The following is a 14,793-nucleotide window of genomic DNA, read 5'->3' on the forward strand; positions in this document are numbered from 1 at the left end:
CTACTTCAAAAATAATATACCTAAAATCTTCTAACTCGAAAGATAATATGCCGAAAACGCATCAAAATCGGTTGAGACAAGCGTGAGATAATTGTGTTTAATACAGGTCAAACTGAGAACCTCCTTTTTTAAAGTCGATTAAAAATTACAATGACAAAAAAAATAGGATCATCAGGAACTGCCTCTGCCATGCAATTTTAAACATCTATGGTAGAATTTACACATGTTAAAGCTGGCCATTTCTACTATAAAGGTTGAGCTGATGGTAGAAGCTACTCCTCTTCTGGATATTCCTCGGCGCCTTCTTCATCTTCATTGTCAAATTCATCACCGTCTACGCCCACATCCTATAATAGCAAAATGATTTTATTGAAAATCATCAAATGACGGCTCCCGCTGTGTGTGCAGTGCTCGGGAGTGTAAACCCCGCCATGTTCCTTCTGAAGCCCGCCATGTACCAGCGCCGCGGTAATGAGCAAGAACAATCCCACAGCAGGTTGGTGGGTCCTGGATTTTACTTGAACATATTTGTCAGACGGGTAGTCAGAAGTCAGAAAGTGTGACAACCAGTCTAACCAAGGGGTATCGGGTTGCCCGGGTAACTGGGTTGAGGAAGTCAGATAGGCAGTAGCTGCTACTCACACTGGTACACTAACACTGGTACTCAGCTGCATCCGAGACTGAAAGCCGACCCCAACAGTTTACTTAGTTGAGCAAAGGTAGGCAGATGATGACGACGTACTAAAACGGCTAACTATGATGAACCCTAGAAAGACTGATGAACCCTAAAAAGTTTAATGATGCACCCTAAGAAGTTTGATGATGCACCCTATAAAGTTTGATGAACCCTTAAAGTTTGATGATAAACCCTAAAAAGGTTCATGCATATGTTAAACTCACCTCATACTGTTGGTATTCGGAAACCAAATCGTTCATGTTGCTCTCGGCTTCCGTGAACTCCATTTCATCCATACCTTCACCGGTGTACCAGTGAAGGAAAGCCTAAAATACATACAAATGATAGTCGTTATAAGTTACTAAGTTCACGTGAGAGAGATACATGAACTCAATTTTAAATAATACTTTTATATAATACTAGCTTCCGCCCGCGGCTTCTCCCGCGCGGTGTTCGGTTATATCGCGTTTCCAAGGGAACTCTTCAAAAGTCCGGGATAAAAACTATCCTATGTTCTTTCTCAAGGTCAACTCTATCTCTGTACCAAATTTCATTAAAATCAGTGATTTAGACGTGAAAGCGTAACAGACAGACAGAGTTACTTTCGCATTTATAATATTAGTAGGTATTGTGTTACCTTTCTCCGGAACATGACAGTGAACTGCTCAGACACGCGTTTGAAGATCTCCTGTATAGCGGTGGTGTTCCCTACGAAGGTGGCGGCCATCTTCAGTCCTCGGGGAGGCACGTCGCAGACAGCTACCTTCATATTGTTCGGGATCCATTCCACGAAGTAGCTGGGAAGGAGAATGAGTTACATGTTAGCGGGAAATTCTCAAAATCAATGCAGTTGTTCAAAGAAATTGAAAAATTGTTTCATTGTTCTTCTTCTTAGCGTTTATCCCGTCTTATGAAGGGGTCCACTTATATTAAAAATTATTTCATTGTTGAACTCTGTTACACAACGTGAACTACCCATAATAAAACCCCATTATATGATATTAACTTTCATAATACAGGATCAAACCTACGGTATAAAGTATTAACCTATAATACGATATGAATCTCCAAACGCAGCACGAACACACAATAAACGTTACAAAACACCATGAACCCGACAACATTCTATGAACCCTACATCACATCATAAACCCTGCAACATTTATGAACCCTATTTTTTGACGAACGATAATTTTCCATCATCATCCTCCGAGCCTTTTTCCCAATCATGTTGGGGTCGGCTTCCAGTCTATCCGGATTCAGCTGAGTACCAGTGCTTTACAAGAAGCGACTGCCTATCTGACCTCCTCAACCCAGTTACCCGGGCAACCCGATACCCCTTGGTTAGACTGGTGTCAGACTTACTGGCTTCTGACTACCCGATAATTTTCCATGAACACTAAAATATTGAGTGAACCCTTATGAACCCTACCTGCTATTCTTGTCGTGCACAGTTAGCATCTGTTGATCAACCTCCTTCATGGACATTCGGCCGCGGAATATAGCGGCGACGGTGAGGTAGCGGCCGTGGCGCGGGTCGCAAGCCGCCATCATGTTCGATGGGCTGAATATCTGTTGTGTTAGTTTGACACCCGCCCAGTAACACTTAACCAGTATAGTGTAAACCCTAGAGTACAGGATGAACCCTACCAGATAGCATGAAACCTATGTTACAGAATGGAACCCTATAAGATGGGATGAACCTTATATCCCACTATGAACCCCACAACACACTATGAACCCCACAACACACCATGAACCCTACAACACAACATGAACCCTACAATATACTATGAACCCAACAACACAACATGAACCCTAGATATTTATAAACCCTAGTTTCAAAGATAAAATTTTTTTGTGAACCCTATAATATTGAGTGAACCCGGTATGAACCCTACCTGCTATTCTTGTCGTGCACAGTGAGCATCTGTTGATCAACCTCCTTCATGGACATTCGGCCGCGGAATATAGCGGCGACGGTGAGGTAGCGGCCGTGGCGCGGGTCGCAAGCCGCCATCATGTTAGAGGGGCTGAACATCTGTTGTGTTAGTTCGGGCACTGTTAGTGCTCGGTACACTTGGCTGTTGCGAGCTGTTAGGGGGGCGAAACCTGCAAATAAAATAGGTAGATCATTTTTGGTGGATGAGTTTTGAAGAACCCTTTATAAATATATACATATACATTTTTACAGATACATATTAAAACACCCAGGCCATGAAAAACAAGCATGCTCATTACACAAACGACTCATTTGACCGTAGCGGAAATCAAACCCGGGACCTCAGTTTCGGCAGTCCAGTATGGTGACCATTGCGCTAACGGGGGTTTAATGATTAAAGTTCTTGTTATGTAACTTTTCAGCTCCAAAGTTAGCTACTGGAAGCTTCATGTTAGTTAAAGTGTACGAAAAAACCAGTAGCAAATTACTTTGTCGCTCTTAAACCAGCTATTTGATATCTCGCAGTCGCAGCTGCAGCTAACTTCGGAACGGTGGGCTTGTTTTGTTACGCTTTCATGGCAAAAGGGCCGAACTTATTTAGATAATATAGCTTTGGAGTAACCAATCAATCAAGATACATCGTACCTGGCATGAAGAAATGCAGTCGTGGAAAAGGTACCATGTTCACAGCCAGTTTACGCAAATCTGCGTTCAGTTGTCCCGGGAAACGTAGACATGTGGTCACTCCTGACATTGTCAACTGAAATGCAATAGGGTGACAATAAGATTTCGATTAAGGGTTTAGATGGACGAGAATAATTTAGCTTTATTTTATTTTTATTCTACATAGTTTGTAGGTAAGTTGTTGTATAATTTAGTTTGTAAATTTAGTATTTAAAGTACAATAGTAAGTTTCAATAAATGAGTGTTTAGGAGCTTACATGGCCCGATCCGATACCTCTTGGTAAGACTTGTTGTCAGACTTTCTGACTTCTAACTGACTACCCGTAATGTCTGCTAAAGCTGTTCATATGGTCACCCATCAACGGAGCGTAAGCTCCAAGCATGCCTTAACCTTACGGTCGAGCTATTGTTCCTTGGTCACAAGTTCACAATGAAAAGAGTGTCTATAGAGTTTCTTGTCGGTTCTTCTGTGTGGGGTCTCATACCCACTCTTTGGAACCGTGCAACTAGCATGACATTTCAAAAGAGCTCTCTTAGGTCTATTTGAATAAAAAAAAAGACTTTGACAAGCTAACCAGTCTTACCAACGGGTATGGGGTTGCACGGGTAACTGGGTTGAGGTCAGATAGGCAGTCGTTCCTTGTAAAGCACTGGTACTCAGCTGAATCCGGTTAGACTGGAAGCTGACCCCAACATAGATGGGAAAAGGCTCGAGAGATGATGATTTTGAGAAACTCACGGACACTAAATGGTTAAGATCTCCGTAAGTAGGAGATGCCAGCCTCAGGGTTCTGAAGCAGATATCATATAGAGCCTCGTTGTCGATACAGAATGTCTCATCCGTGTTCTCAACCAGCTGGTGAACGGAGAGAGTCGCGTTATAGGGCTCTACTACCGTGTCTGATACCTGGAAATGATATTGGTAATTATATCTTAAGAGATAATTAAGGTGGGCCAGATCATAAAGTTTCAAAAGGATATTTAGAAAGATTTCGAATTCTGACTCGAACTCAAAAAAAATTACAGACTTAAAATAGAAACACAGAGTTAATATGTATTTATAAAATTACACAGCTGAAAATTATTAATTATTGAAGAGAATAGGTTATTCAATTTAGAACGGTATTTTTAAATCGTTTTATATGTACAGAGTAAAATAAATTACCGACTACATCTACTACCGCAAATTATACAAGGTGTTGATTTGCATTTGTGCCATAGTTCAGAGTGCTTAGTGCGAGTTTTCGTGAATTTTTTTACGGACTCACATGAGAGCGCGTATACTAAGATTTGTATGGAACAAAAACAGCTCCACCTAGTGTCAAAAATTGGAACCTGTTTTTGTTCCATACAAACAGTGTTGCCAACAGTTGTAGAAGCTTACCACCAGAGTCAACTTTTAAAACCACCAGAAAACCACTAACAAAAATTTATCCCACACTTAAAATCACCAAATTCACCACTAAAAAAATATTGTTTATATTTTATTGTAACCTAAAACAATTTAATCATCCAAAGATGTAACTCGGCAACGATAGAAAATTAAAACAGACAAAGCATTACATCTGTTTAGCAATTCATCCGACCCGATCCGAATCCTTCACAAATTATAATCGGCGTAGTAGTTTCACAAATTGTTTAGTTACGCATTTGACCAATGAATGAGTACTTATAGTTCGGCCATTCAGAGAATGCGTTCCTGACACGTCGCGATTGAACTGACGACGTAACTTTGCAATGGCGTTGCAGTTACGATAAAAATATTTTTGCTGGTTGTTTACCGTTTTAACAATTGAGGAGCATTAAAACAACATTATTATATCAATAATCAATGAATGTTATAATTTTGTGCCAAACTGAGTGTCAAATAACTTGGTAAACAATATTTTTCTAAATCTATACTGCGCTATTACAAGGTTATGTCAGCGGTTTATATTTTGTAGTGCTGTGCTAAAAATAACAGGCAAGTATCGTAATCTGTTCTTATACAGTTATAATATAAAATAATACGTTTTGATTTTCTTTTTAAGAATTGGAAAATAATGGACTATAAGACTTAATTATAACGTTTATGAAATATAAAAATAAAACTATGACCAAACCGCATTTTTATACTTAGATTAAAAATGGTAACCCCAAATGGCGTTATGGGCCGCCATTTTGTGACGCTAAAACAGTCGTCCGTTGTCGTTTCGTGCGCATAGACCACGTTTTTCAAGTGTTTTCGATCTGTTTTTATTTGATTACCCGGCTTTTGTTAGACCGAGATATCAGGATTGATTCTGTTATTGATAATAATATAATTATACATGTAGGCGAAGATGATGATGAAGACACCACCTCCTCAAGCAAATCGGAGTCTGATTAATATTCTGTTCGCACATTCAATTCAATGTACTTGTAACAAAGAATAAATAAAACAATTTTATTATATGAATATTACCTTTTTTTGGTTTCCACTTAAATAACTAAAATATAAAACAAATGATTCCGCCAATTTAAAACGAAAATAATCTTAAAATAATGCGGCGGTTCATTTTGAAGGAACGGTAACGAACTCAGTGTTATGTTGTGCCCATCACTAGTCGTGACTAACTGATAGGTGTCAGGAACGCATTCTCTGAACGGCCGAAGTATAATATAATTATATAGTAGTCGTTCACCTTTTTGTTTTGTAGATGCTTTTTTGACATTCCGTGAGACTTCAAATCTCCATAGTAACTCCTTAAAGTTGTACCACAAAACTTACATTTCGCTACTTGACCCGCAGTACTTTCAACATTTCGCCACTAAATAGGGGACTTAAACCACCAGTATTAGTGGAAAATCCACTAAGTTGGCAACACTGCATACAAATCTTATAAGTTCGGCCATTCAGAGAATGCGTTCCTGACACGTCGCGATTGAACTGACGACGTAACTTTGCAATGGCGTTGCAGTTACGATAAAAATATTTTTGCTGGTTGTTTACCGTTTTAACAATTGAGGAGCATTAAAACAACATTATTATATCAATAATCAATGAATGTAGTTACGTCGTCAGTTCAATCGCGACGTGTCAGGAACGCATTCTCTGAATGGCCGAACTATAGTATACGCGCTCTCATGTGAGTCCGTAAAAAAATTCACGAAAACTCGCACTAAGCACTCAGGAGGAGGACATACAATACGTAAATCATCGATTGGAATTACAGTAGATGGGAAATAACTAATATGCACTGCTTTTTTTGTCATTGTAATGTCGTGGTATTTCCGAAGTAATCCAATTTTATGAATGAAATTTATGAGTGATCGTTGCGTATGCTTTGTGTTTGCGTTTGTGTGAGGGTGCAGCGCGGTTTTAACGCCAGTAACATATGCACCAAGTTTAAATAAGGCTAGATGACATTTACGGAATTCCGAAAATAATTAAAGAAAAAAAATTACGTACCAATTTTTTTATTGATTTGGGTCGAGAATCATTAGCATAATTACCTCCTTGAATATGGCACGGATGCAAATCAACAGCTTGTATAGGTAAATATCTAATGCCCGCTGATCGCTAAGATCAGGTTCTCAAACTTTGTAAACATGCGAACCCACTTAAAATTAAAATAATTTTAGCAACTCCCTAAAAAGCCTGAACTAAGATTGCCTCCGATTTTCTATAACGCTATGAACCCTCGAGAGTTCACACTATAACAAACATTGAACTACGCTAATGAAATAGAGAGAAAAATAAATAAAAAACTTACCTTAGGAGACGGCATAACACTGAAAGTATTGACAATCCTATCCGGGTACTCCTCACGAAGTTTACTGAGGAGTAGAGTACCCAGACCAGAACCAGTTCCTCCACCCAGGGAGTGAGTGAGCTGGAAACCTGGGTAGAACAAAATACCATGAGACCAGACTTCTCATCGTGTGTAGGAAGTTGGCTGAACTTTATTTGAGTAGGCACTTAACTAAAAGTAAACAATCTTGATAGGAGTTTTTACATAAATATCCATATTAAATAAACTTTAATATTAACATTGATTTTTAGCTACATTTTATTTTTAAATTGACGTTTGTGAATAATAGTCTAACTAAATGATGCACACTTGATAAAGATACTACCTGTCTGTACATATTTAATCTCACGAAAGCGATCGAGCCATCCTTGAGTGTGAACATGTACATGCACATTGTGTATGTACCTATGTGTTGACTGCCTCGTTGGTCTAGTGGTCGCAAGCGCGGCTGCTGTGCTCGAGGTCTCGGGTTCGATCCCGGGGGTGGGCCGAAATCGCTTTGTAGGTTTTCTTAAACTTTCACAAAGCAGCCTGTAGTCTGGAAGTTTGTGATTGATTCACCCGTGCATCGTAAGAGCACGTAAATGTCGGTCCTGCGCTTGATCTCTTTCCGGTCGTGTCGGATTGCCGTCCCATCGGGTTATGAGAGTGTAGGAATAGGGAGTGCACCTGTATCTGCGTAAATGCTTGTGCACTATAATATGTCCTGCGCAGCTCGCTGATCTCTTTAAATGAGAGCCGCCCGCGCTGTGGCCGAAATCGGCCGTGGATGCCATTATGTATGCGGGCGCTCGCTCGCGCTCTGTAATGGCCGAGTCCCGCACTCATACACAAACTATGTGCAATTTACACACACAAGTATGGCTGACCCGCTGTCGTGATACATTACCTTGGAGGCAGTCGCAAGGCTCAGCTTCCTTCCTCACGACATCCATGACTGCATCCACCAGCTCTGCACCTTCCGTGTAGTGGCCCTTAGCCCAGTTGTTACCTGAAGGTAGAAATATAGGTATCTAGCTGTGGTTGGCAAATTCATGAAGTTTCCAAGGGAACTACTTTCCGCACATGGATACAAAGTAGCCTATATGTTATTCTGATTTCAGCAAAATCAGTTTTAGCGTGAAAAAAGATAAAACACCCATATTTTCGTGTTTGAAATATTGGAAAGGTTTTTTCGATTTACAGCCAGTTTCTTCATCAAAAGTTAAAGCCAAAGTAAAAGTCAAAATAATGCCTAAAGTAAAAGTAACGGTCAAATTCAATTTTTCTATTAGTTTTGCTGTCACTTTAGCCTTGAAAAAACGTATTTGACCGTTACTTTTATTTTAGACATTACTTTAACTTTAACTTTTGATGAAGAAACTGGCCGTTAATGGTTATATTGCTAACTAGCTGTTTCTCGCAGTTTCACCCGCGTCCGGTTGGTACTGCCCGCACCCAGACAAAATAAAGCCTATGTCACACGGGGATAGTTCTTACTATGAAAGAAAATTCATAATCTGTTCAGTAGCTTTGGAGACTTTAGGGAACAAACAAACAAAAAGATCAGTTAGTTCAGTTCAGTTGGGCTGCGGCCTCCTCTCACACGGAGAAAGATTGAGCATTAATCACCACGCTTGCTCAATACGGGTTGGTGATTTCAAACTATATAGTCCAGGTTTCCTCAAGATGTTTTCCTTCACCTTTTTTATCAGCCATTGGTGTCTAAGATATACTTAGAAAGTACATACAAACTTAGAAAAGTTGCATTGGTACTTGCCTGACCTGGATTCGAACCCGCGCCCTCATACTCGAGAGGTTGGTTCTTTGCCCACTAGGCCACCACGACTTTTTATACTTCTTCTTCTTCTTTCGAGTCGATGACATGTCATATGAGACTACACTATGTCAGCCCAACTTTTTATACTAGTATACTTAGATATTGTAGACTTGTATAGATTAGTATAGTTGATAGAAGTAACGATAAATATAGACGTAGAAGTATAACTGCACAGTGCACATTAAACTTACCAGCGCCACTCTGTCCGAACACATAGTTATCCGGTCGGAACAGCTGGCCGTAGGTGGAAGACCTGATGGCGTCCATGGTTCCTGGCTCCAGGTCGACCAGCACTGCGCGGGGGACGAAGCGTGCACCTGTTGACAGAGGCCATCTCATTATATTAACATCATCTTTTATTTGTGATCGGCACGGCAGTTTTATTCTGCTATATCAATACCTACTCTTTGTATGTATAACGTGGTGTTACTAAAGTTCTTAACGAGTTCAGCGTAAAGGAGATTGGGCAAGAATGTATGAAGTCTGGTCCAAATGTCCACCACGAAAGAGACCTATATAATCAAATGGTCCACTTAATTTAGAGTAACTTTTACTAAGAAAGTAAAAAAAAAACAATGCCAAAAAAAAGTTATAGCCAAAAATGTATTCTTAGTTTTCGGTAGTTTTTGTATGTTATCATTATAATTTTTTATTTTATTCCACTTCCATTTCCGCACTTTATCTAAAACTAAGATGAGTAAGACACGTTTGCATATAAACAGCCCATATTTTTGCCCGATGGATGTACGAATCACTAACCAATTGAGGCGCCAGAAGTGCTTGAATATACTCAGCGGTTCCTGGTTCCAGAGGTAACTGGTGGTGTCTTCTTTTTAATAATGAACAATTCTATTTTGTCAGAAGTTACAGAAAGTACGAAAATCGAACATCACGAAAAGTAATTGAAAAAATGAAATTGAAAAAATCTGTAAAATGTTGTATTTGATTTTGCTATAACTTTTTTCTGGCATTATATTTTTTTTTACTTTCATAACAAAAAATGTTCTACATTTAACGGGCTATCTAGCCATATAGGTCTCGTTCGTGGTGGACATTTGGACCGGAACCGCCCATTGTCCTTTAAAACCTTAAAACTATCATAAGCCAGTGCGTTTTAGGAGCTCTGAGCTCTATTTTTTTATTATATTTTTTTCTTTTGAGTCTCCGTTTTATCGTAAATGCTTAGGAAATCCTGTGGAAATCCTGTGGAAATCCTAAATAGTTTATGTAGACGGCGTAGTTTTTGTCGAGTTTTGGGAAAATGAAGAAAAATTACAGCGGGTTCAAAATCTATACATATAATAAATCTGTAAAAAAACTGTGTCTGTACATTGAATATATTAAAAAAATAATAATTGGGTGGGGTTTAGAAACAGTAATGGAGCACAAATCCAAAAAAAAAAATTCTGTCTGTTTGTCTGTATGTCTGTATGTCTGTATGTCTGTATGTCTGTATGTCTGTTTGTTTGTACACGCTAATCTTCCGAACTACTGAACGGATTTCAATGATTTTTTCTTTGTTGTATCAGTATTAGGCCTGGTCAACATATAGGCTATAATTTATCTTCGAAACTTGAAGACCTGATGCAGAACTCCAACAGACCAATAAAACTATAAGAGATACAAATATGGTGCCGTGGCAAAAATTGTTTCATTTGATGAGCATTTTCAGCTGAGATTATAAATTTTAAGATCTGGAACACCTGATGTGGAACCCCAAGAGCCCAGCTTCTCTGTACCATATACAGGTATGCCGTTTTAGCAAAAGTTGTTCAATTTGATAAGCACTTTCTATTGACTTATACAAATTGAAGATCTAAAACACCTGATGTGGAACTCCAGGGGCCCAGCTAGACTATAGCATATAGAGGTATGACGTTTTAGCAAAAGTTGTTCAATCTGATAAGCACTCTCTGTTGACTTATAAAAATTGAAGATGTAAAACACCTAATGTGGAAACCCAGGAGCCCAGCTAGACTATAGCTTATAAAGATATGACGTTTTAGCAAAAGTGGTTCAATCTGATAAGCACTCTCTATTGACGTGTAAACATCGAAGATCTGGAACACCTGATGTGGAACTTCAAGAGCAATACTACACTTGAAATGTATAGAAATGAATGTTATGAAATAGGTATAGTGAATCAAAATAAGTAATTAGTCCGTCTTTTAGATAACCCTAAAATAATGGACACGCATTTTTCTTTTCTCTCTCTCACAAACAAATAATAACGAAGATACAACAACGCTTGAATTTCGTGTTAAGTCACTGCTTAGTACAAATTTTACATACCTAGACGTGGCGTCACGAGCCTCCACTCTCTAACTTTGTTGCGTTTTATCTTCATTATTATTTTGTATATCTCTTCCAGACCTCGGGACTACAGAGTTCCAAATTTTTGGGAGGCAAACGTGGGGTCGAAGCCAACACGCTGAAGCCCTTTTGAGACAACTTTAATGAAATGGTGACACAAAACCGACGATTATCCCTTTATACACTATAGAAATGAACCCAAGGACAATCCCCGGTGGACGTCGTTAAAAAAAAGACAATCCCCGGTTCTGTGCTAAACTATTGCTAACTATGGAGGAAAACTACTTGGGCTATTTTGATGGGATGTTAGTGGATGACAATGTATTAGGTACATGTAAAAACGGCAGGTGGAGACTCGCCACCTCACTTACTGTAACCAGTCACTGAATAGCAACAAGAGGGCAATAGGGACATGAGCGGCTGAAGGGTGAGGATACCTCGGCGGACTTTAAACGCGGATTACGCGCTCCCTGTGCTTACCATGAGGCACCTACCCTCCGAGCAGGGCCACTAATCCTGCTCTAGCGACTCCACTCTGGACGGCCAAGCCAAGCCAGAGGCGTGAGACCTACCCCCGTCATGGTTCACTCCGACCGGCCGGAGATGGGGGACAGTATACTCTCCCTGGAGAACTCAGTATATATAGCCCCGCGGGGTCGCTACTCCCCGTCATCAGCCTCAGATGTCTTGCGGTGCCTATATCTCATTATTATTGTCGTTATTATCTCAAGAGCCTTTGTCCCAATTATGTTAGGGTCGACTTCCAGTCACGATGCAACTGAGTACCAGTGTTTTACAAGGAGCGACTGCCTATCTGACCTCCACAACCCGGTTACCCCTTGGTAAGACTTACTGGCTTCTGACTACCCATAACGACTGCCAAGAATGTTCAATGACAGTCGGAACCTACAGTTTAACATCCCCTCCAAATAACGGTCATTGGTATCCAAAATATACGTAGAAAGTACATACGAACTTAGAAAAGTTGCATTGGCAGGCACTTGCCAGACCTGGAATCAAAGACGCACGCTCATACTTGAGAGATTGGTTCTCTACCCACTAAACCACCACGAATTCCACTAAGTCACCACGACTTTGTCATCTATTTAATGTTTTTTTACGAAATAATACCTACGTGTAATATTTTTGACACACACAACTTAAATGCGGTCTAATTAGAATCACTACTTTTATCCCTATGGTCACGTCTATTGCGACTATTCAGATCTTTGATTTTGCTGACCCCATAGTCGCTGGCATAAGGGACAGGATCCGCGTACGAAGTCGCGGGCAGAAGCTAGTTATAAATACTTACAGAAGTTTGGGAATCACTGATATATAGCCCGATCACAGGAATAAGGTCTTAGTAAAAAAAATAAGTATAAGAAGTTACATTAATTATTGTTTTGCCATACAAAATATTTCATTAATCAATAAGAAATTACACTCACCATCAGCAGCCTCATTGTAATACACCTGGATCCTCTCCAACTGCAGGTCGCTGTCTCCTCTATAGTAACCCGTCTGGTCGATGCCATGCTCGTCGGAGATTATTTCCCAAAACTGCAGATAAAATAGAAAGTTAGTTCACGCCTAGGGCTGCCATCCGTCCGGGTTTCCTCGGATTTGTCCTCTTTTGGAGGCCGTCCGGGCGGGGTTTCAAGAAGTGTCCGGGGAAAACCCGGACACTTTTCATGTAAGGAAGCACCTCATTGAATTTAAGTAAATGTTTATAGTAAATGGAGTGCAAATTAGGCATTATTTTGTTTAAAAAAAATCGTACTCGTTCGGGGAAAAAATGAGATTTACCTACGCCAAATGTCCGGGTTTTTTAAATATTCACGCCAAACTTTATGACGGCTTGCTATTAACTTGCGAGATTTGAACAAAGTCACAGTCAAATTATTTTATTTCATTCAGGCCTTTACAAGCACTTATGAACGTTAAAAATGTGGATAAGTTTAATTCTAGTTGCCGTTCCAAAAGTAGCTTCTTATGGAGAAGAACGGGCAAGAAACTCCATGGTTAAATGGTGATAGAACTCTGATGAAGGTAGGCTCAGATCAAAGTGAGGCACACTTGTGTGTGTAATTGCACGTAGTGTTTGTATGCAAATGTTCATGTAGGTAAATGTACACACACAAGTGTGGTTCACCCGCTTTCGTGAGACAAAACAAATGTTTTTGCAAGAGACTTGCTGAATTGTATGAGACGCCATAAAGTTTGGCTATATCTCTTAGGAGAAACGTAAGCTGTTGCTACCATTTTCCATATTGTAGGAAAAGAATTATCGAAAATAGATTTTCTATAAGAAAAATAATTTTCTTCCCATAAATATTTCTATGATTTTTGCATTGCATAGCAGTTGCAGTTTTTTTCTTCCCATAGGTACATATGTGGCACACTAGTTCTTCACATGTAATTACCATACAAAGCGTAATGGTGCGAAACTTAGATGTTTATCCATAAACAACGGCGCGGTTCACCAACCTCCTTATTCTTGAACAGACCGTGCAATTTACTCTATGGCTTTTCCGGCGGTTTCTTCGCATCCCTGACTTATTGTTGATTTCAATAACTGACCTATTTGTTGTTTTGCGATTGGAGATTGAATATTGACATTAGCTTCATATACCTTAATATGTCATCGAAAAGTATGGATGGTTCGGTTATTGAAATCCGTAGGTAGTAAATGCATGAGAGTAAAATTCCCCTTTTTTCCTATTTTGTCATAATAATATATCTATTAACAGATGAGAATTAAATAAACCTTTTTCCAACGATTTTATCCTATTTCTAGGGATAATAATGATAATGTATTGTTATCATAATTATATAATCTTCAATTGTTGTGTTGAAAATTCGGGATCCCTCCATATTTATTTTTACCCTTTTTTTACCAAACTTAGTAGGTAAGTACCCAAGTAAACAGTTTTCCTGAGTTTTTTTAAGTTAAAAAAGGAAATAAATAAATCACGCATATGGATAAATAAAGCAAGTCTTTAATTATTACAATGTAAAATAATATTTTGGCAAACAATGCTTGGCGGGTTTGAAAAAATAATTGGCGCGCATTTTCGTAGACTCGAACTTTGTTGTAAGCGATATACTCAAGTACTTAGCAGTTGTATAGAAAAGTGTATACATAATTACAAATAAAAACAATGATCTATTGCACTTTAACGGGAAATATCATGTCTTTTAATAACATACACAACCGTTACCTACACCGGATCATCACGTAAAAATAGATCGTGTTCTATTACGAAAATAAACGATCTATATGAAAATATTAAATATGTTTCATATAACCCACCTTTGAGCCAATCTGATTGCCACACTGTCCCGCCTGCAAATGCACAATTTCACGCATTTTTCCAATGTTTTCACTCCTCAAAACAACCAAACGAAACCGATTGAACTAATGAAATGTACTATTTTAGGAACTTATCGTCTACTCCCGTATTACGCACGTGGTATGGTTAAGAGATCCAAATACGTAATAATTTTGTATTAAATAGTTTTAGATAGTAACTAAGCTAATAATGTTGATATTTATCAATAAATATTCTTAGAAATCTGTAAA

General features: G+C 39.0%; 1 protein-coding gene across 1 annotated transcript; it reads right to left on the reverse strand.

The window, feature by feature from the left end:
- Window positions 1–236: 236 nt before the first annotated feature.
- Window positions 237–14,704, reverse strand: LOC124644441 (tubulin beta chain-like). The gene is made up of 11 exons (XM_047183795.1): window positions 14,524–14,704; window positions 12,659–12,770; window positions 9,086–9,211; window positions 7,965–8,066; window positions 7,037–7,164; window positions 4,042–4,209; window positions 3,264–3,378; window positions 2,578–2,788; window positions 1,314–1,473; window positions 901–1,002; window positions 237–347 (listed from the first exon to the last, which is right to left on the reverse strand). Exons 1-11 carry the CDS (start codon window positions 14,578–14,580, stop codon window positions 273–275), a joined length of 1,356 nt encoding a protein of 451 aa, XP_047039751.1. The 5' UTR covers window positions 14,581–14,704; the 3' UTR covers window positions 237–272.
- Between the last annotated feature and the right edge of the window lie 89 nt (window positions 14,705–14,793).

This window comes from Helicoverpa zea, chromosome 30, assembly GCF_022581195.2.
Source record: "Helicoverpa zea isolate HzStark_Cry1AcR chromosome 30, ilHelZeax1.1, whole genome shotgun sequence".
Classification (NCBI taxonomy): Eukaryota; Metazoa; Arthropoda; class Insecta; order Lepidoptera; family Noctuidae; genus Helicoverpa; species Helicoverpa zea.